Raw genomic sequence first — 27,404 nt, forward strand, 5'->3', positions numbered from 1 at the left:
CCAGAGTTGAGCTGTGCCATGGCTGCGAAAGATGATGATGCTCTTAACTCGACCGGGCCCGATTCTTCCGCGGAAACTACCGTAACTACGGTTTCTACACCCACGCCTGCAACGCCTCAATCGGAACACTTTATGTTGCCGAAGCCTGTCGCAGGGAATGCTCAGTCTGGGAAAAGCGAGGCTTCTCGAAATCTGGATAACTATATTGGCGTTGGTGTTTTGAGAAGGCGCAATGGAAGGTACGATAACGGATTCACAGCGCCTGTCGAACCGGATAACTTTCCGGCATCGGAAATCGCGGCTTTGGAAAGACACCACTGGATATGGACTGAGACGATAGAATTCGCGGAGAAATCGTCGTGGTGTGGTGTTCGCGTTTATGTGCTGCCTGACGACGTCGGGCGCAAGTCCATACCACGTTCGAGCACAGCATTGAGGCGCGCACTCAAGGCAGTCATGATGAGGATTGACAGATCAGACGAAGCGTGGAACGGAAGTGTCCGTGTAGATCAGAAGGCTGCCGATAACCCTGTGGGTAGTCTGGAGGATGAGTCTCTTTGGTATATCTTCAATACGCTACAGGATCCAAAACCCCAGTTGGATAGTATGAGGAATGCGTATGCGAGAAGAGCGATGCGAGAGCTACTTACGGTAACTGCGCATGGAGAGGAGGAATCAGGCCAGGATTACTCTGGGGTGCTGGGTCTCAAGACGCCTCTGTACCCTTACCAGCGCCGATCGGCTGCTACTATGGTCCAGCGGGAAGCGCAGCCTGCGCAGGTGCTGGATCCGCGGCTGCAGGCATTTAAGAGTCCTAGGGGCGAGGACTACTACTACGACAAGGAAGAGGGGAGTATATTTCGGGAGAAGAAGATGTATTCGGAGGCTTGTGGAGGTATGCTGTCTGTGATTTTGCGTGAACGGCTGTCTGACTGGATATAGGTATCCTTGCGGAAACCATGGGCTGCGGCAAGACACTCATTTGCTTGGCTGTAATCCTGGCAACGCGAGGCCATTTCCCCGATATACCGCTCGAATACCAGGAGATGAAGAACCCCATCCGACAAGTGACGGGGAGTCTTGTTGAGATGGCAGCCGCGACAGCAGGCCGCTTCTCGCTGCCGTGGAAAACCCACTTCGACACTCTGGGCTACTACGGCACGTTCTATGAGCGATGTGTTATGGAGTGTGAGAGGCACCGTGGCGCCTATACTATACCTCCACCACCGGCAAGGCACAGAGGTCGAAGTGGAGTGGCGTATCCTAGACCGCCGCCTCAGAAAATCCGTCTTTGTTCGGGGACGTTGATCATCGTGCCCCCTAATCTGGTCAACCACTGGCACAATGAAATTTCGGCACACACCGATGGCTTGAAGGTGCTTGTACAAAGGAACAGCTCTGACAAGACTCCTTCACCAGATGAGCTATTGCAGTACGACATCGTTCTATTTTCGCGAATCCGCTTCGAAAAGGAGGCGGGCGAGGTGGTCAATAACAGACGTATTTCTTTTACGCCCGAGGAGTCCCCTTTGACAAAACTTCACTGGCTTCGGATCATCGTCGATGAAGGCCACAATGTGGCTGGTAGTGGTAACCGGACCACTATGATGCATATCCTGAGTCAGCTTCACATTGAGCGTCGGTGGATAGTGTCTGGAACCCCATCCAGCGGGCTGTATGGGGTAGAAGTCAGTTTGGCTTCTCAGGAGACACATACTAGCGAGACTGATCTAACTGAGGCTACTACGACTGTACTTCGAGGTAGAAAGAAGACAGGGAACGCTTTGGACAGTGAGCTCAAGGATCTCGACAAGCTACGATACATCGTGATTGACTTCCTCGACCTGAAGCCGTGGTCGAACCCTCGAACAAGCGACCCGGCCAATTGGACAAAGTACATTAAGCCCATCGGCGAAGATGGTAGGCGACGGAAAGCACAGTCTCTCCGGGCTACCCTGCAGAGCCTTGTTGTGCGACACCGTCTGGAGGTCATCCACAGTGAGATTCCTCTACCAAGACTGCATAACAAGGTCGTTCATCTGGAGCCTACCTTCTACGATAAATTGAACTTGAACATGTTTATCTTCGGCCTGGCCGTCAATGCCGTCACTTCGGAGCGCACCGACCAAGATTACATGTTCCATGCTCGGAACCGCAAGCACCTTAGCACTGTAATCAACAACCTTCGTCAAGCAGGGTTTTGGTGGGCTGGCTCGGACGATATTGCTCCCACGATCGACGTCGCCCTGAAGTATCTGGAATTACGGGGGGACAAGACAAGCAAAGAGGACATAGAGACATTACGCGAAGGCGTTCGAATTGCACAAAAGGCTCAAGCATCTGGATGCTGGCGTGCTTTCAAGAGGATGCATGAGCTCGGTGTTTTCATCCAGGACTTTCCCGAGCACGCTCGAAGTATGTGGGCCATTGACTCTTCGGTCGCACACCAAGAGCCACTTCTGCTGGGCATAACTCAGGCGCGCCAGGCACAGAAATTTGTCACAAAGCACCTGAACACGTACGACCCAGCAGAGGGGCTTGCCGGTGCAGGGATCAAGGTCCGTCGCGAGCTCTCAGGGCGAGAAGGGGACAATCTAAGTCCGAAGAAGACCACTCCAGACAAACCAGTCAAGAGCAACTCACCCAAAAAGACATACACCAAGGGGCTATTCAAGACCCTATCGGATGAATCCCCTCTCACGCAAACCAAACTGGTCGCTACAGCCTCAGCAAAGCTAACATACCTCCTGGACCAAGTGTCCGAGCTGCACAAAACCGAGAAAATCATCATCTTCTACGACAACAACAACGCGGCCTTCTGGATAGCCGAAGGCCTCGAACTCCTCGGTATAGACTTCCGCATCTACGCCAGTACCCTGAAACCCACCATGAGAGCAGAATATCTCGCCCTATTTCGCGAGTCGGAAGAGGTGCGCGTCCTCCTAATGGACCTGCGCCAGGCATCGCACGGCCTGCACATCGCCAACGCCTCCCGAGTCTTCATAGTCAATCCCATCTGGCAACCGAACGTCGAAAGCCAGGCCATCAAACGAGCCCATCGAATCGGCCAAACCCGCCCCGTGTTCGTCGAGACCCTCGTCCTCAAAGACACTCTCGAAGACAAGATGTTGAAGCGCAGAAAAGCAATGACAGACAGCGAGATCCACCACGCCGAACGAGACCTCCTAGACGACAGCACCATGAGCTCCATCATCCAGAACGAGCGTTACATCCCGATGCCCGAAACCGAAGACTCCAGCTTCACCCGAGGCGCGTTCCTGAAACATCCAACTGGCCTATTCGACCGACACAAGCTTGCCGTTGCCGATGACGAGGAGGAAGGAATAACAAGCAAGCCGGAACTACCGGATCACAGCAATACCCCGCGGAAGCGGAAACATGCTAGAACTGTGGATATAGACGAGAGCACCGACGAGCCGGATCTCGTCACGCCGAAAAGGCGCAAGTCCACGCCCCCCGGTCTGGGTTTTCTCTCGCCGCAGGGCATCCTCATGACGCCTCCGCCAGCCTGGAGCCGGTCTCCTCGGGCTTCGCCATTTCCGGTGGTAGAAACGGATAATGCTCACGCGAGCACGGACGGCGCAGAAGCAGGGAAGAAGAAGAGGGTGTCTTTGTTCGGAGGGGCGTGTCCTGATTGACATCATATCAAACATGACTGCTGTACTTAGATGACTGTAAATGATATCAATTATACCCTGATTCTCACATACAAACATATAGCGAATAGCGTAGCTACCGCATATTTTGATTCCTTATCCATTCATCCTTCATGGATCTAAGAACCTGACTGCGATAAGGGAAAAAAAACAACCACACCCCTCCGATCAGATAAGACTGCCCCACCCACCTCAGCCCCACCATTCCTATATCACATCACGTCTTCTCAGTTCTCACCTTCATCATTCCTTTCCCAATTCCCCCCCAACACCCCATCCCAAGATGCCGCCGCCGCCTCCTCAAAAACAACAAAAAACAACCATAATCGCCATCTCCGGCCCCTCCAGCAGCGGCAAAACGACCCTCGCCCGACTCCTCCAACGCATCTTCTCCAAACTAACCCCGCAATCAAACACAAATCCCAATCTCCGAACATTCATCGTCCACGAAGACGACTTCTACCATCCAGATGACAAGTGCGATTGCCCTCTATCTTCTAACCCCCTACATTCCAATCTATGACTAATATGAATAAAAATCAATAGAATCCCCCTAATCCCCCACCCCCGCAACCCCACCACCTCGATCCAAAACTGGGACACGCTTTCCGCACTCGACATCCCATTCCTCAGCGCCGCATTATCCTACATCCATTCGCACGGACACTTGCCTCCGCGCCTACGGTCAAAGGAGGATTTGAATGATGTGGCGGAGTCCGGGGTATCAGAGGAGGTTGTGTCTCGGATGAGGGAGGTGGTTAGGGAGCGGGTTCCTGGGTACTTTCTTGATACTAAGGTCAATTCTACTTCTGAGGATGGGGATGGGGATGGTGTCAGGACTATCGTCTTCTTGGAGGGGTTTCTGCTTTTCGCACCACCCAGGGGGGAAGATCCGGACCATGGGTTGAGGGATATGCAGGAGAAGATGGATGTGAGGTTGTTTTTGCCGGCGAGGTATGATAATGTTAAGGAGAGGAGGGAGGGGAGGAGTGGGTATGTGACTATTGGGCCGGCGCCGGTGCAACAGCAGGGTGGTGAGGGTGAGAGTAGTGGGAGTACGGAGTTGCCGCAGAGAGGGTCGGTGGAGGTGGATTTGGAGAAGGATGATAGGCCGCCGCAGAATTTCTGGACGGATCCGCCGGGGTATGTTGATGATATTGTGTGGCCTAATTATGTGCAGGATCATGCGTGGTTGTTGTTGCCGGAGAGGGACGAAGGGTCGACGGAGTGGAGGAATGCGGACACGCAGGAGCTGGTCAAGCTGGTGGGACAGGGAGTGAATCTGAGAATGGATGCGGGTGTAACGGTGGCTCCTGGACAGGGAGAGGCGTCTATGACGGACATTCTCGAGTGGGCGGTCGAGGAAGTACTCAAACACATTGCGGAAACAGAAGGACAATGAGAACCTGGTTCATCTGTAGTACCTAACTACACAGAGTACCTCCCCGAAGCCACTCCCTTGCCTCTATCATGAATCCCCAGTTGATTCCACGTAACAACCTCAGCGACCTCCTCCAGGGTTCCATAACCGCCCGGAAGGGCTACAAACCCTGACCCAGGACCACCGGCGAGAACTTCCTCTGCCATTTTTTGTTTTCGCTCGTGCATGCTGTCCACGATGGTGATTCTCCCGTATTCGCCCTCGGCTGGTGAAGACCCTGGGGCAAGCATTCGCTCGGGTTGTTTCCCATCCTCCTGGGCCTTGCTTTCGGCCTGGCGGCTGACTGTCTATTCCTCTTTTCCATCTTTCCTATTATGCGACAGTCTCGCCGTGAATCTCGCTTTCCACTGGGCCCCGCCATCCAAGCCAGTAATCAATCCTATCCCGAAAAGTCAACTCATGTTCAGATTGCGGTGACTCAGGGCTTTGCGGTGCAGCTGGTGCCGACCTCGTAGACTCGTGGCCCACTTTCGTGGTCTCAGCAACCATTGTTACCTCTTCGTTTGCCTCCACAGAAATACTGACTCCTGGCGTTGGATCATCTTTGGAATTGCCTTCCCATGACATATCGGGCTGACCGATGTAGCTTGGCCAACGTACTGTCGTCGGTTGACTCATGTTAAGGCTTTCCGCAGCCAAATCGGCAACAGTGGGTGTTGCCTTAGTTGGCGAAGCCACAGCATCAATGATGGTATTATTCAGCCAGAACGCTAGAATGGTCCCCAGAACATAGATAGCGCATATGAAGACGAGTCTCATCTTTTGTATAATTATATCTGATGTTGGAATGCTCTCATTTGTGCAACCATCCAATGGCTGTTTGTCCTCACCAGGTAGGTCCGCGACAACAGCAACGGCACTTTTATCAGCAGGCTTCTTCGAGCCATCAATTCCCGGTTCCTCCATTTCGTAGCCACGAGAACGCTCAATACGTGAGACTGATACAGCCTCCACTTTTTCGAATGTTCGTCGGAGGTGATGTCTAACACGGTCACTCGGGCTGGTAAACCCCGGATAAATTCGTGGGAGCCAATTGATTGCTTGGTGTTGAGGAAGCCGAACTGTCCAGTTCACACAGAACAGTTCAAGATCTCGGGGAGAGCAAATAATCTGCAGGTAAGCAGAGCCAATACCGACGTTCTCCCTTGCTGGAATATGGATCATCTTTAGACCGCTTTCTTGAGCATCAAGGTTACTGCGGTAAACACTATCTGGACCCCCGTCGACAGAGAGAATGAGACAGCATGTTTCGGCCCAAAAGCAACGGTTGTGCAGCCTGACAGAGCAGACGGCGTGGTATGTTGCCTGCAATTCTGGCGGACTTTCAGCTCTGGCAGAGGCCACTGCATATTCGGCTCTGATCTCCTGGTGCACCGTAAAGTCCTTGACAACTCCGTAAAATGTCCGGTCGCACCTTCGCAACGGGATCACAAGGTCACCCGCATAGCTGAACTCACCCAGGAAGCAATTTTCCACGACCTTATGTCTCTGTAAGTTCGTGGTGCGGAACTCGAGACCATGTTCCTCTGGCATGAGAAAGAGAAGGTACCCAAACTCGCCAGTTACCAACTTAGGTAGGCCTTGGATTACTAAATCATTCCATCCGCTCTGCTTTCTTTGCCGCAGGGACACGGATACGGTAACAATAAACTTGTAGTGTCCTGGCTGAAGTTTGGAAGGATTCTTGATTATTAAAGTACCACTGTCAATAGTCAAAACTGGTTCGCAGTGTACATTCGAGCGTGACTCGTCATCGATTTGTGTGGAGGTTCCCTTTTCGTCCGTAGTCTTTTCATGAGAAGGTTGCGAAATGGTGAGCTTTGGAAGTCGTCGAGGCTCTGTAATTTCCTTCGGTTCGCTATCAGCTACCATAAGTACCTCCCTGGGGCTGGAATTGGATAGTGGCGCTTCTTTCACAGCTGGAACGGACAGTGATGAGCCCGCACTTGAACGTTTCCTGGAGGGGCCTTTGCGCACTTTGCCGGATGCTTTTACGGTACCTTCATGTGAAGGCTCAGGTAACCATGTAATTTTATCAATCGAAGAGAAGTCTGCATTGACTTCACCGAAGTTGGACCGCCCCATCACTGACTGTTCAAGAATACGATCTGGTTCTTTGCCCGTGTCTGGATGCGCTAGTGATGAGTCGAGAGTAGCACAGGCATCACAGGCTCCCAGCTGCATGTCACTTGCTGTTCCCTTGATATCAAAAGCACTGGCTATACCCTTAGGGTGCATACTGCTGGAAGAAATTTCTTGTGTTATGTGGTCACTTTGGGCCCCGCTGGGCGGATCATTGTGCCTTTCCTTCGCAACAAACAGGGAGTTGGAAACTGGGTGTCTATCGTGGTCTGCCCAGCCCTCAAGTATTTCCCTTTTAGGTTCCGGTTTTGCAGGACTGATGCTGGTAATATGATCCTTCCGCGTAGCTTTCCTACTATGATCCTCCATATCCGAGCCCGGCGGAGAGTCCGTCAGGCCTGCGGCAGCAGCACTTCTTTTCCCCAGACTATGCTGCTTGATAGCATCAATAATCCTAGTATACTCATCGCTAATATCGGATACAGATGACGTATGAGCCGAAGGATGACCCAGCTGATCGATTCCTATATGGCAATTAGAGTGATCACCAGCAGTCCCATCAACTGAGGATACTAAATCTCGAGCCGAATTCTCGGTATTTGCGCGAACATGCCCCTCAGAAAGCTCTGAACCAGATATCGGAGAATGTGCTGGGTAAGAGTCTGTTGTTGTAGAAGAAAAGGCGAACAAAGGACTGGAAGGGGAGCTCGAGCTTGACCAAGTACCATCACTATACTGGTCAGGCTGAAGCCGAACCAACTGTGTATTGACGATAGAAACTCCGGCAGATCTGACATTCAAGATGGACAGCTGGGTGTTGGGGATACAATGGGCCTAAGTTCGACGAAGGGGAATTTTCTCGATGAGCAATGGACAAAGTACAGTCATAGGGATGTATTCAGCTCACCACCATAGAGATTCTGCAGTTGACGGGCTCATCTAGGCTGCCGCTCCAGGTACTTCGAATATCCAGGTTGGAGACTTCCGGAGAGGCATGGGGCGGAGATACTGGACGGATTTCGTCTTCGTAAGAAGCCATGATCAGAAGAGTGATTGGTTTGACGATGCGTTGAGGTAAAAATATCAGAGCAGACTCGGGTGGACGACAACACAGCTGCGTGTAAGCAGAATAATTGTAAGAGCAGAATGGGAGCAAGACTGAATGAGTGAATGCTAGCAACTGTGGAGTGAAGAGTGAAGGCGACGATTCAACGAGGGGAAGAAGCCGGTTGATTCGCGCTCCAGTTGGGAAGCTCCCCCAAAAAGGAAGGCAACACCCGGCCTATCCTCAGGCAGCCCAGCCCACCTTTAGTCTGCGAATATAACTTCTGTGCTGGAAGGAATAACTCCAGCTGAATTGCTCTGGGATTATTCATTTTAATAATAACGAGAAGTGGCAGCATAACCATTAAGCTACCCATCTCAAGTCAAATTCTGTCAAGTTAATATGTACATCGAAGTCAAACCGTCCAGCCATCATCCCGTCATCACTCGATCCAAAGCCGTAACCATAACATAATAACGGGGAATAGAAATAACAATCAAACACCTGTAGTATGGTTATCCCATTTTGAATCCCCGAGGCGCCATTTATCCCCAGAGCCCGATTCTTGTTCCCAGTAAAAGCAAAACACCCGTCCAACTGTCTATCCAAGGAGGTAAAAGCAAAGAGAGAGAGAAAGAACAACCAGAGCAAAATCGACCATCGATCAAGACCACGAGCAACCGAGCCATAGTAGCCTAAGCACTCCGAAACCACTTATCGCGGGGTCCCATTCGCTGAAGCAGGTTGCTCAAAGGACGCCTGGCCAGGCGTAGAACCGTACCTGTCCACTTCATTGGTAGCAATAGGTTGTGAAGGAAGGATCGGCGTCGCTGCTTGAGAAGACTGATCGAAATAGCCTCGTGCCGCTGCACCGTTGGTTCCTTGAGCAAAATTTCGATTCCGTTGTTGCAAAGGAGGAAGGATTGTGGACCCAGTCTGGTATTGCGAACGAGGGTAGCTTTGTGGCATCATTGCTCCCGTCGAGTCCGCTGTCTATCCAGAATAATACACGGTTCTTAGCTTCTCGTCCTTAACGACGGGTAGTAGGCGGAGTCCATACAGGAGTACCAGGCGCGTTGACCATTCCTAAGGACTGCATCGTGGCCTGCTGGCTGGATCGACCGTGTGCCCCAGGGTCTTGCATCTGGGGTACCTGAGTGGAGGACGGAATTCCGTAAGACATCTGCCATATTGTTAGTGTCCTGCTTAAAACCCCCGGCCCTGGAAACGACGCTTTGTGGGGACGCTGCCGTTCTCTCAAACCGGTCTCTTAAACAACGAATCGGGCAGACGAACCGCATAATCTGGAACCGCCGTGTGCCCGGCAGGGTAGCCTTGCATCATAGGAGTTGCGTAGCCGCCTGGCTGATTGTAGATCGCCGTTTGAGGGTACGTATCCATCTGACGCATCCGCCCATCCGTGTCATACATTCCCCGGGTCCCAAGATCTATAGATGACATTCGCGGCCGCTTACTGGGGTGTGTCTGCTGTCCATAGTACCCGTAGTCCCGACTCGTCGTCGGGTAAGCGCTGAACGCGTTGCTTGGCATTTGGATCGAAGAACGATCCGGCGAGCGCGGAATCGGCTGCGGATACTCCTCTGGCCGGGGGACAGGTCGTTTGCTGTCTCACTGGTCAATCATACAAAACCACTTCTCGCAGGTTTCCCAGCCACTAGGCTACTTCACTCACATTAATGTTCGTGGCTCCTTTCTAATTCTCAACTTCACACCTTGGTCCGCGAAAGATCTGGACAAGAACGTCGACTCTGCCATGCCCGGAAAACTTTTCGGCGGGTACACTGTACGGGGTCAGGAGCTGCATTCTCATGAACAGGGTTCGCGGGGAAGTGAACGAACCGGTAAATCTATCTGTGATGATTGACTTCAAATGGGTTACGACGTCCCTTTAACCGCCGCAAAATCAGCATGCGCTTCACACAGGCTGTGGAGAGGCTTGTTGGGAGCTACCGCGAAGCCAAAAGGAAAACCTACTTTCGCATTTCGAAGAGAGTGAACTTGAGCCGAAAATCTCCCTCGATCTTTACTGACAAGTCCCCCCAAACGAAGAATCCGCCATCTGATCCAGATCCAGTCAGTAAGCCGATTTGAGGCCTGTTTTCAGGCTCACTCGAGGACCCAGCTTACCAGTATTATCCACATCTTTCAACCTGTGGAGAGACGAAACCAGTGTGCCGGTCAGAGCGGTAGACGGGGCCACGGGAACCGGATTGTCCTCTGACGCATCATACAAGCTGCAACACATAAAATAATAAGGGCTCTGCAAGTAATGCCTATCGAAATTTGTCAGTGGGCTGATTTGACCAACACAGCACAAAATTCAAGCGCGAACACTTACTGCGCGAGATAGGTCCCCTCCTCTCTCACTCGAATCTGCACAATCGGCGGTGGATCTACTGGCTTGCGCTCTGCAGCGGGGAAACAGTTCCCAAGTCAACTTCTGCTCGTCCGTTGGGGGTGCTTTTTCAAAAGAAAGAAGAACGGAAGAGACTGGCAAAGCGGGCGATTCCACATACCTTTCTCCTTCCCACCCGCCACGCGCGCCCGGTTGGGCTGCTGGCGAACGATCAGGTCAAAGTCGGAGCTGGTAATCATAGTCAGTTGGAAGCCCTGGGTAGCTGAGTAAGAGTTGAAGTTGTTTTAACGAGGTCCAGCAAACTGGGGAGGACAAACCTCTGAGAATCGCGGGCAAGGGAAGCGTCCGGAAACGTCGACGCACTCATCAAGGCGAGCTCTCAAGGATCGAACCTAAGCAAATACGGGAGCCAAAGGATCCAAGTCGGATATCCGCAAGAACGGACAGCTGTGAACCACGTCTGAACAACAGAAGGTGGCCAGGGGAAAAGTGAGATATGATGAAGAAACAAAGAATGAACCGATGGGTTAACAGCAGGAAAGAAGAGTTCGGGTCTCTGGAACCTAGCAGCCAGCGACTTGTGGTTCGACGAAGCACTAGAAGAGAGAATGATACACGGTGGGGGTGAAAGAGGGGAGTTGGGGTTGGTTAAAGATGGGACACAACGGTATGATTGACTAGTTAGTCAGTCCGTAGCAGCTGGAGCTGGACCTTCGACCCAACTTCCGGAGTGGAGAATCCGTAGGAAAACACCGTCTGGGCTGCCACTTGCGTCGGGACGCTGGGAAAGATGGCCGAAATTGCAGTAGCACCGTCAAGTAGTTTTCAAGCTGCAATGAGGCGAATGCGGTACGAAAACGGCGCCGAGAAGGAAGAAAAAGATGGATGGTGTCGTCAGAATGCAAGCGGCAAGAGCCAGCCGAGCACGGTTCCAGACAAACCTTAACCAGCCAATTCGACCCAAGTGGATTGCTAAGTAAGTTGCTTTGCTTTCTTTTCCACTTCTTCTTCACTTTTGACTGGACTGCCTTTTTCTTTTGACTCTTATAGGGGAGGAGAGCTTCTTGAGTTTGCGGCTGCTGTTGTTGTTGCTTGCTGTTGCTGCGGCTCCGATTCGAGAAATAATGTAGTAGTAGAAGTAGTAGTAGAAGGGTGTTCGTCACTTTTCTTTATTTTCCTCTTTTGCTTTTTTTTTTCCCCTTCCCTTCTCACTCTCTTTTTTTTTTTCTCCGATTAAACTCTTTTGGTTTTCTCTTTTTTTTACCTTCCTTTTTTTTTTCTCCCCTCCCTTTATGTGTTGTTGGGTCTTGTTCTTCTTCGCTTGTTTTTGCTTGTTATTCAAGGATTCCCTTCTTCTTTAAAAATATTTTCCTTTTTGTTCTTTCGAGGCCTTTTTCAGTAATAGATTTTTTTTTACCCTTGGAGGGATATTATTCACGTGAGGAAGAGACGTCGTGGGTGCCTGGCCAATCTAGTTCTTTGGGCTCCTTCACCTGAAGAAAATTCCGGGAATTCAAATGGTGCTGTGCTGCGACCGTGGTGTCTGTCTGGGTCATTCAATGGACGCCCGGGTCTAGACGTCACAGATCGCGCGGCTGAGTAGAGAAGGAAAAGAAAAAAAAAAATATTAAGGAAAAATCACAGACCAACTCGAGCGGAAAACAAAATAATTTTCGCGCCCCTCCTTCGAAACAAATTTTGCCCAAAAGTCAAATGAATAATAATAGTAGCAGCAGGCAAGCAAATAGTAGTTTGAAGCGAGCGAGCACTAGGTGTGGCGGGATTGAACACCGCCCAGCGATCAGACGGTAGCTGAACGATGGGTCAACAAAGTCGCCTCTGACAGGTCTCTGACGCACAAAACTCCACGAAAATATATGCGTGGTGCCCGAGGGTGTGTCAAAATTAGGAAGTCTAGGGTAAAAATTTACTGGAAATCAAGAGGACAGCCAGCTGAAGGGTGAACCAGACAAATGGCCTAGTGGAGCTGTACCGGAAATCGCAGAGCAACGCCGGCCACTGTTCGGCCGTCGAATGGTATCGTTCCCAGTCACTTCAACCACGGTTGGGCATGCGGGCTAGGGTGTTGTATCAGCCTTGACGATCCGACAGGAACCGCAGCGACATGGAGATGATGCGCACATTGGCAAGTCCCGAGAAGGAAAAATGCGAGGGAGGGGAAATGACAAAAAGTTCGCATCCAAACTGCGGCCACCTGCGCAAGACTCAAAGTCTACCTCCCTCCTTTCTAGGCTGGATCGCCTGAGAACCAACAACAGACCACTGGTTCGAGTTAGGCACGAAATCCACCGCGTTTGCGGCAAGCCACTACCCCGTTCCCCGAGCAATTCCCCAACCCACACGCGCAACGGCGTGGTCTCGTGCGCGTGGAGATGGAGCCGGCTATGCAAGTGATCAGACCCGTATCTAGGCGCCACGCAGGGTCTCCAGCTCTTGTTTTGGCGCCAGTGAAGTTGTTTGATGCTGGTCGGTGCGCGCGTCTAAAGTCTCCAGTCAGACTCGTACTGTATCGTCGTTCCTTCAGCACTACTACTGAGGAAGAAGCCAGTTATCTCTGCGCTGGTTTGAGAAGAGCGACGCACATCCGTAGATAGATAGGCCCTTTAGTCCGTCGCCCTTTTTCAGTTGTTGGCTCCTACTTATCCGCCTATCAAAGTTTCTCTGCGTTTCGGCCGAGGAGTCAGCATCTCAAGCAGTAACATCATCCCTCTTCATCACCTCATTCCCCTCCACACCACCACCACCGGCTACCATGATCAATAACGACACAGCATCACAAGGACACGACGAACCATTGACTGACCTCTTATGTCATCCACTTAAGAACCGTGTTTCTAGACAAAGGAAAGATCCAAGGTCGAGAAGACGGCAGGAGGGGTTCAGGGCCCCAAGGCCCACTCAATATCCTTTGAGCCCTTTGTTGGACTTCGAGCTGATCCGTCAATCAAAATTAACTTTGTTCAAGCAATTATACTGAGGCTTTTGGAGGCTGCCTACCTATTCTGTACCCGTTCTTTAGTCGCGTGTTCTTGCTTGGGTTTGTTCGGGGAGGGCACACAGGCTTGTCTATTGAACCGCAAAGATGATGAAGAGAGGGGTATGAAAGGAACAGAGTTGGGGCGGTAGTTTCAAGGCGAAGCGGTTTGGCCGAGAAGAACGGCGACGAGGAGTTGCTGCTTTTGCTGCTGCTGCCAACCCCGGTCTGTGTCACGAGGGCCCATCCCCTGTCTGTTCGTTCTTCCCCTCGACAGCAAAGGCTGCAGCCAATTCCCCAAATTCCAAATCCCTTTGCTCGGGGATTTATTCTCTTCGACCTTCGGTTGTTTCACTCTGGACTGACTTTGTACGACAACGGGATTGACCACCCCTTATCTTGATATCTCTCACCCCGCGATGTTCACAATATGGGGATGCCCTCAGCGACGACGACGCAAGTGAAAGGAAGCCTGACGATCGTGGACAACCACCACCACTCTGGTCGGAAAACGGAAAAAAAGAAAAGAAGGAATATGAAAGAGAGAGACAGAGAAATAAATATGAAATCGATCACAATGAGAATAGTCAAACCAAAGGTGGTGGGAGTGGGCCTCTTTTCAACGTGCAGGCGTGGGGAAAAAGGTCGGGCTCGAAAGTCAACCTTTTAGCTTCTGCTGCTGCTTCTGCTGCTGCTGCTGCTGCTGCATTCCTGGGACCTAGCCCGAGAGATGCATCACATTGCCTGGAATTTGACACGCAGGTCGCAGAGCTTGCGTCCCACTCATACATTCATACTGTTGTGCTGGAAGGTTGATTCGATCTCGGGGAACGGGGCGCTCGCCCCTCAGCAAAGCCGGGCCGCCAGAGATCGGATCGCTGGGCTGATGCGGCGTCGAGAAAGTAAGCATGCATGAGTCGTTTCTGAAAAAGAGGGATCGTCGAGAGCAATTCTTCCCTCTCACTTGCCTGAGCGAGATTCAGCAATGAAGAGCTAACCTTACTTTAATAGTGTTGACCATCTGGTTGGACTACGCAGCCTCTCCATGCATAATCTGAGGGTCCCTGGTTCACGCTGTGTAAAAGCGCGGCTGAGAATTACGCTTCCTTGTTTCCTCCGTACAGCGCCTGTTCCCCCTTGGATTTTCCATCTGATTTTTGGCCCTTTTTTTTCTCTTTCCCGACTTTCCATTTGCCCTTCCCCTTGTACCCTTTCTATTTTCGGGAGTTCCTGGGGGAACCTCTCACTATTCCCCTCAGATGCGTTGCATTGCGTACGGATCCTGGATCTTATTAGGTGGTAGTGGCAGCTTCATCTAGCCGCATCAACTGCAAAGCTACTGGTTCCAGGAGCCCGCAATCGCGATTCTCGCCATTTGCCAAGTGTCAAGCACAACTGGACGATCGACTTTGCCAGAGAGGCTGTATTTCTTCGTTCAGCGCAGCGACGCGCCCAACTATCATCGCTAAGAGATTGGCATCACCTCAGACAGAAGTCCGGGGTTCATCAAGAAAATTATCACGTAGAAAGGATCAGCAGAAAGCATGCGTCCGATGATTGGCAATCCCTATGCAAGGGTGGCATAGACCAATGCCTAAGTTTGTAAGGATATGGATGGGCAGGACGTCCAGGATAGCGGAGCTTTGGACATGATACCTGCAAGTCAGGAACGAAATCCATCCCCGACGGAAAAAAATATACCAGCGGAGGAAGGTCGATAAGGATTTTGAACGAGTGATGCGACTTATTTTGTCCGCCGCACGGCTCAATCAAGCCATCCGGTGGACGACGGAGGTAAGCAGAGATGGGAGGGGAAAGAAGAGAGGGGTGAGAAAAGAAAAAAGAAAAAAACAAGTACGGAGTATAATGGGGCAGCAAAATGGCGAGTAAAACCAAGGAAGACCAGCTCTAGTCCATTCATCACTTTGTGGATGGGTACGGAGCACACACTTACACTCACACAAACACACACTGGGCCTGATCGACGCCATAGACAGAGAGACCTGTCAGCAAGTCTCCGGACGCGATGCTACCATGGGGCCTTTCAGTCAAGGAAATTTCCTACACCACAAGTGTACCGATAATGCCACGTTTTGATGGCATGGTGTACGAGTTTACCGAGTCATGACAACAAAACAATGAAGCTTTGGGATGGACATTGTTTTTGCTTGATGGATGCTGAATGGGCAAATAGACACAGACGCACACAGACACACAGATACACACGCACACCGAACAGGCAGTGGAAAGCCCACTGTGGGTTCTCAGTTTGAAGGAATAAAATCCCTACCGCCATGACCCATTAAGGGAGGTGAAAATTACCACAAAAAGACAGCAGCGAAAGAGATCAGGAGAGGGAAAAAATTACTGATAAAATCAGGGTGGGTAAAGAATCGCAAAACGATTAGAAAAGAGAGTTAAAGAGAAAAAAAAAAAAAAAAAAAAAAAGAAAATCGAAAAAAAGAGAGCCAAAATCACCAACACTAGGGAACTAATTTTTTTTTCGCACTTTTTCCCCCCTCCTTTTCTTGTCTCTCGACAATCGAACAGTTGACCCTCTCTCCCCTTTCGACCATTTACATATCCGGTGGGGACACCGACCAAATGCACGATGAAGTGTTCGGCGGACCCAAGCGGTTGCCTTTCTGTCCAGACTCCAGCTAGCACGGGGAGCGAAACCTTTCCTGGTTATTGTTGACAGCGGTCCGCCGAGCATCCCCAGTCTGAACCAGACTTTCATCAACGCTTAGACTACGCTACAGTTATGCTTATTCGGGGTCTGGGGGCGGTTCCGAATTTCAAGAAGATCTGACCCAGGGTATGTTCCTTGGAGGCTAGAACTTCCTGGGTTCGCTCGTTGCCGGTTCTTCAGGAGCTCCAGGGGGCAGCCGAGCCCCGCCCGTCCCTGTTTTTGATTGATGAATTAAGTACTACTCCGTACTGGAACAAGAATTCCTGATCGTGGTTCGACCGGGGTTCAGACCACAAAATAGTCCTTCGTCCATTGCATCGTCCGCACCGGAAGGTGCACAAAAGAAAATTTAATCCTTCGCTAATCGCGAGTAATAATTATCGACGCCTCAGCTGGTCCGACTAAGGAGAGCCCGGACAGGGATTCGGGCCTATCGAAGACCCCGAAAAGACCCCGGGAAGCCTTTATCGAAGCGATCAGAAAGCATCAGGAGGAAAGGCCGGGTGATTTGTAAAAAGAAAGCTAGATGATAGCACGAAGTACGGCGACGGGAAGGAGGGGATGGTCCGGAGAGAAAGATTCCTGACTAACTGACAGATCATCTTCAGAATCCGAGAGGTCAGACAGGCTAAGACGCCTCTCATCCGCTAATTGATTCGATGACGGGCTCGCCATTATTTTCGATTAATTGACTTATCGTTGCTCCAGGATCAGATATGGTGACTTCATTGCCCTTCTTTCGGCCGGAGCATTAGAGTCGATATCCTTCTGCTTCCTCCTGAAAGGGATGAAAATAGCCCCAGAGCAATCCATCACCATTCACCGCCAACCCAGCCCAAATCGAACGTCATCACGCATCGCAGACACAAACCCTCCACAAAATAGCTATTGTCATGATTGGGGCATGTGAAATTCCAAATTCTCCATCAGACATGCAGTCAAGATCGCAGGATGCAAAACAGCCCCTCCACCGCACCACACGGGGGAGGGGGCTCGTACCTAGCGGACGCTATCACCACCATGGATGCAGCCCAGACGTACTGTACATGCCAGCCGCCTCGCCACATCAGCACAGGACTAAGTACGATGTGCAGGAAGTCCGGAGCTGCTCGGCACATGAGCCACACCTCGGTTCATTCTGGCTGGGGACTGATAAAAGTCCTATCCGTCGAGTTGCTTCGTGGTCCCACTCAGCAACGCGATGACCTGTAACCTCCTACCAACCGATCAGGAGAGAAACGAACGGGCTCGACTCTACAGTCACGGTATTTAGAATTTTCTCCAACTGCAACTCGTCCTCATAAATCCGTCCATTGCGCCCCTCGCAGCGCTGTGAGTACCGTGTACTCCGGCCTGGTAAGTAGATCAATAAACCACTATCCCCAAACGGGATTTCCTCGTCGGAAAAGGATTCCAAAATCCGATCTCAAAGCCACATTCCTTCTTGCTGTTGAGTTTACCGCCACCGCCCGAGAGGGGCGTTTGTAGAGAGTCAATCTCGCCAAGTTTCAAGCCTTCAGCCACCGGGAAGAGGAATTTTTCTTTTATTCAGACGGAGACGAGTATTCCGTATACTGGGCACTTTTACAGGATGATAGATACTCCGTAGTAGAAGGGCAGTTTTAACTACTAGGTAGCTACCTAGGCAAGGGCTATACATACCCTTCCTAAGCCAAAAAAGAAAGGAAAACACAAAGAAACGCATGCAGGGAAGGTACTCTCCTCACCAGGGAAATAAATAATAATTAAATAAAATAAGATAATAGTTATAATAAGAAAAAAAAATACACACGAAAAAGTCAAGAAACAATACTCCCTATCTAGAAAAGTAAATGCAAAGTAAACTTTCCACTGCACCGACTCCTCCTAAGATACTGTAAGTACCTCTGGATGAATTCCTGGAAACCGACTCTCACGCAACCTTTCAGTACCCACTCTTTTTCTCCTCCCTCATCCTCCTCCCTCATCCTCTCCAAATCCAACCTGCAAGTTGTCTGCAAGAACCACCTGGCCAAACTCTAAGTTGCCTTGCAACTTTCTCCTACCTTCTCTTTTTATTTTATTCGATTTATACTATATAAGGTATTTTCTTTTTCTTGCCTTTTTTTATTGTATACCCTCTCGGTCTATCTCCGAAAAAATAATATAACAAGTAAAATAGAAAATAGAAAATAAAAAATAAAAATAAAAACGGTTTCTCATGTCTCATTGGAGGAATTAGTCTTGCTTGATTTGGTACTTCTACTACTACCACCTCACTGTGTACAGTGTACACCTTCTGTACTTTACCCTCTTCTACCCTATCTAAGTATAGTATGGAGTACTACCATCCAACCGCTTGCAATATCCCATTTCCAAATGTACAGTAGTACTAACATAGTAAGTAGCATTTTGTAAGTGCATTTGCTTACGGCATACGACAAGGTAGTAGGAATCTTATCCACCTACCTACCGAAAGCGGAACAACAGGCCCCCCATTCGGGCAACATCGCTGTTTCAGCCACATTCCGGGGCAAACACAGCGCAGCGCCCCCATATTACTTACTACTTACTAATTCCGATGGCGGTGTGTGTGGCGCTGCAAGCAAGTTATTTGCTTACTTAGTTCTATGTAGTATCTATTTAGTAAGAATGTGGCTAGTTAGTTAGAGATTGAGTTTTCTGAAGGAATCGGAGGGATCGGATCGGGATCTCGCATTCTTTTTCCAATTCTTGGGTAGGTTTTCTTTGCCTTGCTGGGTATGTACGTTGGGAGGGAAAGTATATTCGTTTGGGTTGTATGTTATTTTTCTCATTTATTGATTCTTGTGGTAGTGATAGTGGTAGATTGGATGTTTATGTTGTGGTTAATCAAAAGTAATGTTATTCGTCTTGGATGGATTTGTCATGTCTACTTGAGAGCTTAGTGTTTTGTAATTGCAGGTAAATAGGTAAATAGGTAGGTAGCGACAATCATGATTTGGTCTGGGATCGAATCTCATCCTCGGTGGGAGAAAAGCTACGTTACAAAAGTAGGGCTGAATGAGAAACGCACAAAATGAAGCAATAGGCAAGGACGTCCAAGTTTAATGAAATCAAACTCTCACATGAAATGGAGCAGTAGTGGGCGAATGGTAATGTAGAAAGGGGGAGAAATGGAAGGTCTCACAGGATCCGAAACAAACAGCCCTGGAAACCGATGGTGTAGTAGGCAATGTACTGTAGTGTGCATCGAAGGAAGAGACGAACCCAAAAACTCCGGATGACCCCGTCACTCCTTGCTTAGTACAATGTGCAGAGAGAACAAATAGACGTGTAGAGGCAGAAAGAGACAAAGCCAAGTAGGTGAAGTCATGAAGTGTATCCCCGTAAGCAAAGTCAAAGCCAGACTTGAGAGTCAAGAAACAAAAACACCCCACGCCCAACATCAGTAACTCGCAAAGAACGCCCCGGGAAATGCCTCGTGAATAGTAAAATCTTTTGGAAATGCATTCGAAACCTCCAGACCCTAGACAATGTCGCAGGATCAGGTCTCCATCACAGCGTCTCCGTCCGCGTCGGTACCGTTGCGCTCGGCTTTGTCTGCAACGCCGTTCTCGTGCGCCGATAGAGCGGTGTCCTCGGCAGGCACCATAAGCTCAAGCTTCTCCACGTAGGACTTGCGGCTAACCGACTTGGTGAGCTTGGGCTTCCCCTCCACACCCTTGCCTTTGGAAGGGGTCACAGGCTCGACATTAGTCGTCTCGGCTGCTTCATTCTCCGGATCCGTAGTGCCATTGGACGTGGGCAGCTCGTCCTCACCGACAGCTGGATTGGCGCTCAATTCGGGTTCGGTGGACACATGGGTCTGAGACGTCGTATCTGGCCCATCTGCCGGTGTATTCTCCATATCATCATACGGCTCGTTCTCAATGCCATCCGGCTCTGCGCTCGTAGAATCCACCGCAGGGGAGTCAATCAGTTTCGCGCTACGGCCGCGCCGAACACTAGCTGGATTTGCGGAAGGAGTCACGGACGTCAAAACGGATGCTCGTCTGGGAGTATTGCGGCCACTGGTCCGAACGGCAACTGGTGTCCCGCCCATCTTGGCGGATTTGCTGCCGAACGGTCGGCCAGGACGCTTCTTATGGGATGGTGCTTGCACTGGAGGATAGATCTCAAATCTCCAGGCAGGGACGTCTCCAGCAGGATTGGACTCGGCCGGTGTGCTCGAGGTCGCCGACGCCGTATTCGGATGACGGAAGCCGTTCACATTAGAGAGCATATCAGTAGAAGGAGGTCCAGCTGGCTCAGTCGGAAGCTGTTCGGAGTCGACGTCGCCAGTCCCATTCGTGGTCGGAGGACCAGAGCCATCCTCCTTAGACTCGCCAACATCTGTTGGAGACTGTCGCTCTTCTTCGTTTCCAGACTCCTTCACATCCTCGCTTTCTTCATCCTCCAGGCCCTCCCGGGGTGCCACGGCGTGTAACGGGGCGCGATCAAACTGGGATTGGTTGCTCCGACCCATGATGTAAGGTGTCCATACGAGCGCGTCGGGGTTAAGCTGGACATATCCTTTGCTTTCCCAGCTGGCGATGCACTCCTCAAAATATCGATAGTCAAGCCGCAAGGCGTAAGTCTTTGTCACCGGGTCTCTGACAAGCGCCCGCAAAGCTTCCAGACCGGACACGATGTCATCTGCGGTCATACCGGTCCGCTCAGATAGTTCGGTAATACTAAGCGGCGTCCTTTGACTCCGCAACTGGTAAGATAGAATGAGACGCCAGTAATTCCTATAAGAAACCAACCCCATATCAGATAGAGGCTTCTCCGGCGAGCCCGTCTTGCCTTCAATGCGCGTGAGCAAGTACGAGAAGTCGATGAGGAGGTTTCCATAACCTTTCCGTTGGTGAATAGGGAGTGTGAGAATGCAAGAGACATTATTAGCCGAGCTAGGCCGCTTCTCTTTGCTGAAGTAGCCAACAAAATGGCAGCCCAAGTCATCGAACTCCGTCATGACATAGAATAGAAACGGCTCAACATCATAATAGAGTGTCTTCGAACCCAGGAACAACTTGGCGAGCAGGCAGAGATTCTGACAGTAAACGGGGTTTTTTCGTCCGTCAACTTCGAAGATCGATATGGACCCTTCACGGTAAATCTCATCGCCCGGAGGGTGTTTCGCCGGGCATTTAAGCTTGTGGCGCCACGCGACATAGTCTGAGTTCATGTATTTCAAGCAAAATTCGCAAATGTATAGAATGCGATTGCGACTGTACTCCTCCGGGTATGGTGCAGCGTACCAAGTCTCAATCTCGTAGCCGCCAAAGTTGATGTATTTGATTCTAGAGGGGGGACCGGACACCTTCTGCGACGCATGCTGTACAGTTTCCCCTGTACTCTCAGCTTCTAGAGCTCGTCTTTGCCACTCTTCCTCCGCTCTTTGGCGGGCCTTTTCGAACCTTTCGCGGTCGAGGTGTGTTGGAAGTGTCTTGGAGGTATCCGCATCCGCTTCAGTCAGAATGCCCCCGTACGGCTTGCCCTTTAGCTCATCGGTCTCACGGTCGCTGAATGAATAGAATGGGGTATAATATGAGGCGGGTGTAATCGGTGCAAAGTGAGCCTGAGGCTCGTGAGTGACGGGTGGTGGCTTTGGGGTCCTTCTGCTTCTCATCTGTGACCTGCTGCGAGAATTGAGAATCTTAGACAGCTTAGACTCGTTGACGCGAAACGCCATCACAAGACGCTCAAATTGCTTCAACACCACGCGACAGTGCTCCTGCTCGTTCCTACGCGTACGTCGCGAACGAGTCCGTACCGGGGACATGCCATCAGCTGTCTCAGCCATCTGTTCACGAGAGTCCGCACGATCATAGCGCAGCGGTGTCTGGCGTTGCCGTTTGCGAAGGACCGGCGCATGTTCCTCAATCTCGGCAGAAAGAGACATGGTCTTTCTCTTTCGCAGCGACCGAGAGCTATTCAATAGTTCTTCGTTGACAGTGACTGTGTTGAAAATTGAATGGAAATCGGAGCCGTCTTCACCGGTATGAGCCGGCAGGAGCTCCTTGCGCATGTTTTTCTGTCTGTTTTCCCGTTGCGGCGCCGCGCCATCTTCCGCACTAGGCTTCAACTTCTCGCGCACGCACGTCGGGCACCTCCACGGGTTGGCATCTAGACGAGTCAGCACAATGACACTCTCGGACATTGTAGGGGCAATCTATTTCAAAAAGCAACATACCTTCTGCATCGCCTAGTGCGTTTTGCTCGCGGGCACACTGCCGATGCGCTGCCGGGTTGCCGAGTCAGTAATGATCGCCCAATATCCGGGGAAATTATAGTTTGGATGGGGCCGCAACCCAACGTACAATGATCGCCGCAGACTGCGCATGTCAAATATTCCTCAAACTCCTCACTCGGATCATTATCTTCATCTTGCCCACAAAATCTGTCCAACCAGTTAGCCGGGTTTCCATGGGTATATTGTCGAACAAGGCATGGGCCAGGTCCCCACTCACATGCAGTTTCCGCGGACCGTAGTCTCCGCCTCCGCATCTTCGTGGTCATTGCTTTCGCCCTCCCACTCCTCATCCGACTCCTGACTGCTCGATGAAGAACGGTGCGCCTCCTGGTCGCTGTCACTCTGATTTTCGAACGCCGGATCTGCCTCCGCATCAGCGGCCTCCGACGCTGCATCATCGTCGTCGGCAGACTGGCCATTCTGAGGCACCTTGACTGCGCCAACCGGCTCGGTATCGTTCTGATCTCCGACCAGACTCATCTCATTATCCGGCTCCCCTTCTGCGTCCTGATCCTCCCCAAGGTCTCCAGTCGCAGTATCGTCCGCAGCCTCCCCGGTGAAAGCGCGGTGCGCGGCGTCCTGAAGCTGCTGATCCATCTGATACAGGTCCGTTTCCTCCTCCCCTTCCGCATCCTGGTCACTGTCCACCATATCGGCCGGGGTCTTCGACCCGGGGTCCTCGTTGGCTAGCGGTACGATAGCCGGCATAGTATATGTCACGGTGGTCGCCAGGGCTGTCACAATAGTCGCCAGATAATTATTCGGGGATTTGAGATACAAGGCAAGCCCAGGTGTTGAGGCTATTCAGGCTCCCCGCGAAAGTAGACGATCATCTGGTGCCGCGCGTGAAACGGGCATCGGGAAGCATAGAACGAATTGCCAGGGGCGCCACAGCTCTGAAGACCACGCACTGTAAACGGAGATCTGCACAAGATAGAAAGCTCGATTCCCTACAGCAAGCGCATGCTTTCCCAGCAAGGTCAGTGAGGAGTAGGTAGCAACAGCGGGAAGCGGACAATGGCAAGCAACACGTGTAGCGACAGGGCGGAAAACGTACCGTGCCCACAAACAGAGCAGACACTCCGGATCAAGCAGAAGTAGACGCGTGTAACAGCCAGGGAAACGCCGTCTCAAGTCCACTTGCGCAATCAACGCAATCGTCGGCGGCCTCTTTGCCCCTTCTCCTGCCCGTGAGGTTGACGGCCGTGCTGACTCAGCCGTCCCGCCTAAACCGCTTTGGGCCAACCTCCAGACCTCGTCGACGAACGGCGGATTCCCGCGGCCACACCAGCTTCACCTTTCCCCTCGCTGCTACTCCAATTGAGCCTTGTGCATTGCTCTTTTCCGGTCTTCTCGACTTCTATCGTCATCATGGGTGTTCCCTTTGAGGCTCTTCTTCCCTTTGGTATCATCATCGGAGTACGTCCAGCGACCGTTTCCTCCCCTCAATTGTTTTCGACTTGGCGGGTACTGACCAATGCGTGACACAGTCGTTCACTGTCGGCGGTGCCGGCTTGTGGGCGGTTCGGAAATGGGACAACGAGGGCAAGATGCCGCGGTGGAACAAGGACAAGTGGGATAGAGTAAGTGAACCTGCCAGTAACCCGATGCGACCGGGATCAGACGTACTAACTCTTTTACAGCAAAGTATGTGATAACCTCGAATTGACGTCGTGCAACATGCAATTTGCGATCCCCTATTTCCAATCTTGAAGCAGAAGTAGCGAACTAACCACCGACCCCCCCCCGCCTACCAGTGATGGAGAGAGACCTGAGAATCACGGGCACGAAACGAGGCCAATCGAGCAACCACGAAGCTCCCAAGGGATTCGAGCTCAGCAACCCCTGGAAGGTACGAACCAGCACCATCAGCAGCAGTGAGCGAAGCAAAATACTAAGCTGTGGCAGATCGAGAAACGGATTTTCTAGACAGCATGGGTTGTCACACGTCATGTCATTATTCCCGCCTGTTCCTTATTTATTCGGCCGCATTACTTTCGAGAGAAATATCCACGCAATGAAAGATTGTTTGTATCATATTATAAAAAAAATATCTGGCCGGCTGGGTACACTGCCAGGTAGAATTTGTCTAAGCCTTTGTTTTATATCTATTTGATCTCAGATACAAAACCGCGGATAGCCTCGACTTCATAATCGCGGAGGTGCATATCAAACCACTTTTCCAGGGCTTTGACGCGATCTGCGTCCCTTTCCAGCGTCTCTACTACCTCCGTCTCTCCAAACTGTCTCTTTTTCACCTCCCGCCCAACGAGAAAATGCATCCCCTGCACTTCACTCTCCGCCTCATCCATGATGAACCTCGTACAAACCAGCGACTGCGTGAACCAGCTGGTGGGCCGCTGACTCGTCGCATAATTCATGATCTCGAAATCCTGCGGCAGAAACTCCGTCCCCAGGAACGAGTACATGGGAATCCACCTGCTATCAGGCGTATACCTGATCTGATAGATCCAGACCTTTTGCGTCTGGTCCGCATACTCAGGCAGGGGCTCATGAACGAGACGCATCTCCGTCGGAGCCATGCAGACCGAAACGACATTCTCTTTCAGCGGCAGGGGGCGGGTAGGCCCATTACCCCCGAAACCGACGTCAACCTGCACAGCCATTAGCTTGTAGTCACCAAGATACTTGGATACTAGGATAAGCATACCGCATACTTTTCCCCCTCAATCAGCACAATCAGCACCATATGCGACCTATACCATCATTAGTATATCTATACCACCATCCCCATAGAAAATACTCCTAGTACAGATAAGAAATAGAAATGACTCACATCCCCGAATACAACTTGTCCAACCCCTCCTTCGCCTGCCCCGTCGCAGCCAAACACACCCTCCCACCCGTCGCATAAACCGCATACCCTAGAGACTTCAACACCCCATACAGCAGGGTATTGTTCTCCATGCAGTAGCCATCCAGCCTACGCGTGATTAACTTCCCATAAACACACGCAGGTCGGATATCAATGGTCCGGTGGTTGGAATAATGCAGGGCTGAATTTCCCCAGGGAATGGATGCTAAATGCCGCCGTTGGATCTCGTATAGGGTACCCAGGGGATCAGTTTTCACGGCTTGTTGTGCTTGTTGTAATCTGCTGGTGGCGGATTCATTGGAGCCGTAGTGGATTTGCTCGAGGTAGAAGGTGAGTTGGTCGGGGGTGTAGGAGTAGGAGGTATTTGAGGCCATTTTGGATGTTTGTATACTGAGAACTAGTATGTATGTATGAATGATGATAATTTTAGGAAGTGGGATAGTAAATATGAACGTGGCCACGTTAGATTAGCTGTCATAAAATTCTACGGAGATCCGCCGGCATTTTGCGGATGAAGAGGGGGGGAGTTTTCAGTATACTACTACTAATACTAAGCAAGTTACTTATTGATAACTATCTCATTGGATGGGAACTGACTCGATTGGGTCCGAGGGTTCAATCAATCGGGACCCCCCACATTTACTATCCATGTGGCGGTGACATTTGTCAGGGACGATCCGGGAGGGAGATAGATGGATGGCACATTGTATCTATACTATCGTATTTATTAGGGAGTAATTGTTGTCGGATGAATGGGGAATAGAGAATAGAGGAGCGGAGTTTGGTAGACGGGATGCATGTAGATCCGATCGGTCGAATGGATAGAAAGTATTATCTATCTTGTGTGACTATTAAAAACATCTGTTTCCGACACATGATGTCAATGCAATTGATCCTCGGTTATGCAGGAAGGATTCTTTGCAGCTTATCTGATCGATTTCAACTAACTACTATTCTTATACCCCTCCATATATCAATCTACTACCTCATACTCCGCATAAGTAGCAACTCAGTATCTATCTACACACTTCAATTCAATCCAATAATCATGTCAACCCTCGAAGAAAAGATCTCCCTCTTATACAACTACTCCGCCTGTGATGTACATCCATCCCTCCCATCCCCTCACCATCACCCACTTACCCATCAAAAACATCTATCCAACTAATAAATAATAACATCAGGTCTCCGACGCCCTCCTCAAACTCCAACCCGTCCCACCAAACACCCCACCCCGAGCAGGCTACATCGCAGACCTAAGTACACCTACTACCCCATCCTCCCTACCCATCACCTACATACTAACATCAAACCAGCACCCTACTACCCACCCTCCAACACCCAGCCAACAACACCCCCCAAACTAATCGCCCCAGCCAGCACCCTCCAATTCATCCCCAAATCCACCCCTACCCCCACAACTCCTAAGGCAATCCCCCCCTCAACGCACTGGTCCGACCTAACCACACCCTCCACCATCCTCGTAATCTCCCAACCGGGCGACCAGCAATGCGCCGTCGTCGGGGGCATCATGGCCCTGCGGATGAAAGTCCGGGGTGTGCTCGGCGTGGTAGTGGACGGGAGAGTGCGCGATCGCGCGGAGCTCAAGGCCTCTGGGCTGGGGATCTGGGCGAGGGGAGGGTCGACGGTGGGGAGTGGGGCGGAGGCGAAGGCGGGGGAGATGGGTGGGGAGGTTTGTGTTTCGGGGGTGACTGTACGAGAGGTAAGAAATCTTTTGTGTCACTGGGGTTTGGGGTTTAATGGTGTTTGTTTGGCTAATGGTGGATGGATGTGCAGGGAGACATCATCTTCTGCGATTACGAGGAAGGAGGAGTGGTGGCTATACCTCGGGAGTTGCTGGATCGGGTGCTCGAGGTGATGCCGAAGTTGGTGGGTATGGATGATAAGGTTAAGGAGGCGGTGGAGGGGGGGATGAGTGTTTTTGAGGCGTTTGGGAGGTTTAGGGGGAAGATTTAGGTCAATCCCTCTACTCTACTGTATAG

The 27,404-nt window shown here is 51.0% G+C and overlaps 8 protein-coding genes across 8 annotated transcripts; 4 read left to right on the forward strand and 4 right to left on the reverse strand.

Annotated features, from left to right (window-relative positions):
- Nucleotides 1–18: 18 nt before the first annotated feature.
- BO87DRAFT_307754 (DEAD/DEAH box helicase) lies at nt 19–3,659 on the forward strand (the record flags this gene model as incomplete). Its single annotated transcript, XM_025619408.1, has 2 exons — nt 19–895; nt 943–3,659. The coding sequence occupies 2 exons, from the start codon at nt 19–21 to the stop codon at nt 3,657–3,659; spliced, it is 3,594 nt and encodes a 1,197-aa protein (XP_025480064.1).
- A 277-nt stretch (nt 3,660–3,936) lies between these two features.
- On the forward strand, nt 3,937–5,483 carry BO87DRAFT_376462 (ribosylnicotinamide kinase). The gene is made up of 2 exons (XM_025623306.1): nt 3,937–4,154; nt 4,224–5,483. Exons 1-2 carry the CDS (start codon nt 3,961–3,963, stop codon nt 5,077–5,079), a joined length of 1,050 nt encoding a protein of 349 aa, XP_025480065.1. The 5' UTR covers nt 3,937–3,960; the 3' UTR covers nt 5,080–5,483.
- BO87DRAFT_435819 (uncharacterized protein) lies at nt 5,255–8,282 on the reverse strand. The gene is made up of 2 exons (XM_025627785.1): nt 8,108–8,282; nt 5,255–8,034 (listed from the first exon to the last, which is right to left on the reverse strand). The coding sequence occupies exons 1-2, from the start codon at nt 8,237–8,239 to the stop codon at nt 5,431–5,433; spliced, it is 2,736 nt and encodes a 911-aa protein (XP_025480066.1). The 5' UTR covers nt 8,240–8,282; the 3' UTR covers nt 5,255–5,430.
- A 677-nt stretch (nt 8,283–8,959) lies between these two features.
- vosA lies at nt 8,960–10,989 on the reverse strand (the record flags this gene model as incomplete). Its single annotated transcript, XM_025619406.1, has 10 exons — nt 8,960–9,238; nt 9,306–9,428; nt 9,542–9,869; nt 9,939–10,047; nt 10,106–10,152; nt 10,241–10,325; nt 10,394–10,539; nt 10,605–10,674; nt 10,783–10,850; nt 10,940–10,989. 10 exons carry the CDS (start codon nt 10,987–10,989, stop codon nt 8,960–8,962), a joined length of 1,305 nt encoding a protein of 434 aa, XP_025480067.1.
- An 8,563-nt stretch (nt 10,990–19,552) lies between these two features.
- On the reverse strand, nt 19,553–23,457 carry BO87DRAFT_51541 (putative histone acetyltransferase). Its single transcript, XM_025629345.1, has 4 exons — nt 22,783–23,457; nt 22,633–22,712; nt 22,506–22,553; nt 19,553–22,438 (listed from the first exon to the last, which is right to left on the reverse strand). Exons 1-4 carry the CDS (start codon nt 23,271–23,273, stop codon nt 19,815–19,817), a joined length of 3,243 nt encoding a protein of 1,080 aa, XP_025480068.1. The 5' UTR covers nt 23,274–23,457; the 3' UTR covers nt 19,553–19,814.
- Nucleotides 23,458–23,936: 479 nt separating this feature from the next.
- On the forward strand, nt 23,937–24,220 carry BO87DRAFT_425836 (NADH dehydrogenase [ubiquinone] 1 alpha subcomplex subunit 1; the record flags this gene model as incomplete). Its single annotated transcript, XM_025627329.1, has 3 exons — nt 23,937–23,984; nt 24,056–24,148; nt 24,209–24,220. 3 exons carry the CDS (start codon nt 23,937–23,939, stop codon nt 24,218–24,220), a joined length of 153 nt encoding a protein of 50 aa, XP_025480069.1.
- Nucleotides 24,221–24,627: 407 nt separating this feature from the next.
- BO87DRAFT_406650 (arylamine N-acetyltransferase family protein) lies at nt 24,628–25,893 on the reverse strand. The gene is made up of 3 exons (XM_025626010.1): nt 25,363–25,893; nt 25,237–25,282; nt 24,628–25,180 (listed from the first exon to the last, which is right to left on the reverse strand). Exons 1-3 carry the CDS (start codon nt 25,773–25,775, stop codon nt 24,674–24,676), a joined length of 966 nt encoding a protein of 321 aa, XP_025480070.1. The 5' UTR covers nt 25,776–25,893; the 3' UTR covers nt 24,628–24,673.
- Nucleotides 25,894–26,312: 419 nt separating this feature from the next.
- On the forward strand, nt 26,313–27,378 carry BO87DRAFT_458948 (RraA family protein; the record flags this gene model as incomplete). Its single annotated transcript, XM_025628907.1, has 4 exons — nt 26,313–26,503; nt 26,586–26,661; nt 26,718–27,124; nt 27,199–27,378. Exons 1-4 carry the CDS (start codon nt 26,450–26,452, stop codon nt 27,376–27,378), a joined length of 717 nt encoding a protein of 238 aa, XP_025480071.1. The 5' UTR covers nt 26,313–26,449.
- Between the last annotated feature and the right edge of the window lie 26 nt (nt 27,379–27,404).

The sequence above is a fragment of the Aspergillus neoniger genome (assembly GCF_003184625.1).
Source record: "Aspergillus neoniger CBS 115656 unplaced genomic scaffold BO87scaffold_15, whole genome shotgun sequence".
Taxonomy (NCBI): Eukaryota; Fungi; Ascomycota; class Eurotiomycetes; order Eurotiales; family Aspergillaceae; genus Aspergillus; species Aspergillus neoniger.

What these genes read in the sequence shown, in the direction of transcription:
- BO87DRAFT_376462 (XM_025623306.1), top strand. Translation starts at nt 3,961, where the DNA reads ATGCCGCCGCCGCCTCCTCAAAAACAACAAAAAACAACCATAATCGCC. An exon ending in TTCTACCATCCAGATGACAA is followed by an intron (nt 4,155 to 4,223) that starts GTGCGATTGCCC and finishes AAAAATCAATAG; the next exon opens with AATCCCCCTAATCCCCCACC.
- BO87DRAFT_435819 (XM_025627785.1), bottom strand. Translation starts at nt 8,239, where the DNA reads ATGGCTTCTTACGAAGACGAAATCCGTCCAGTATCTCCGCCCCATGCC. An exon ending in ACTGCAGAATCTCTATGGTG is followed by an intron (nt 8,035 to 8,107) that starts GTGAGCTGAATA and finishes CGTCGAACTTAG; the next exon opens with GCCCATTGTATCCCCAACAC.
- BO87DRAFT_51541 (XM_025629345.1), bottom strand. Translation starts at nt 23,273, where the DNA reads ATGCCGGCTATCGTACCGCTAGCCAACGAGGACCCCGGGTCGAAGACC. An exon ending in ACGGTCCGCGGAAACTGCAT is followed by an intron (nt 22,713 to 22,782) that starts GTGAGTGGGGAC and finishes CTGGTTGGACAG; the next exon opens with ATTTTGTGGGCAAGATGAAG. An exon ending in CGCAGTCTGCGGCGATCATT is followed by an intron (nt 22,554 to 22,632) that starts GTACGTTGGGTT and finishes GCAACCCGGCAG; the next exon opens with CGCATCGGCAGTGTGCCCGC.
- BO87DRAFT_406650 (XM_025626010.1), bottom strand. Translation starts at nt 25,775, where the DNA reads ATGGCCTCAAATACCTCCTACTCCTACACCCCCGACCAACTCACCTTC. An exon ending in GACAAGTTGTATTCGGGGAT is followed by an intron (nt 25,283 to 25,362) that starts GTGAGTCATTTC and finishes ATGATGGTATAG; the next exon opens with GTCGCATATGGTGCTGATTG. An exon ending in TTGAGGGGGAAAAGTATGCG is followed by an intron (nt 25,181 to 25,236) that starts GTATGCTTATCC and finishes ATGGCTGTGCAG; the next exon opens with GTTGACGTCGGTTTCGGGGG.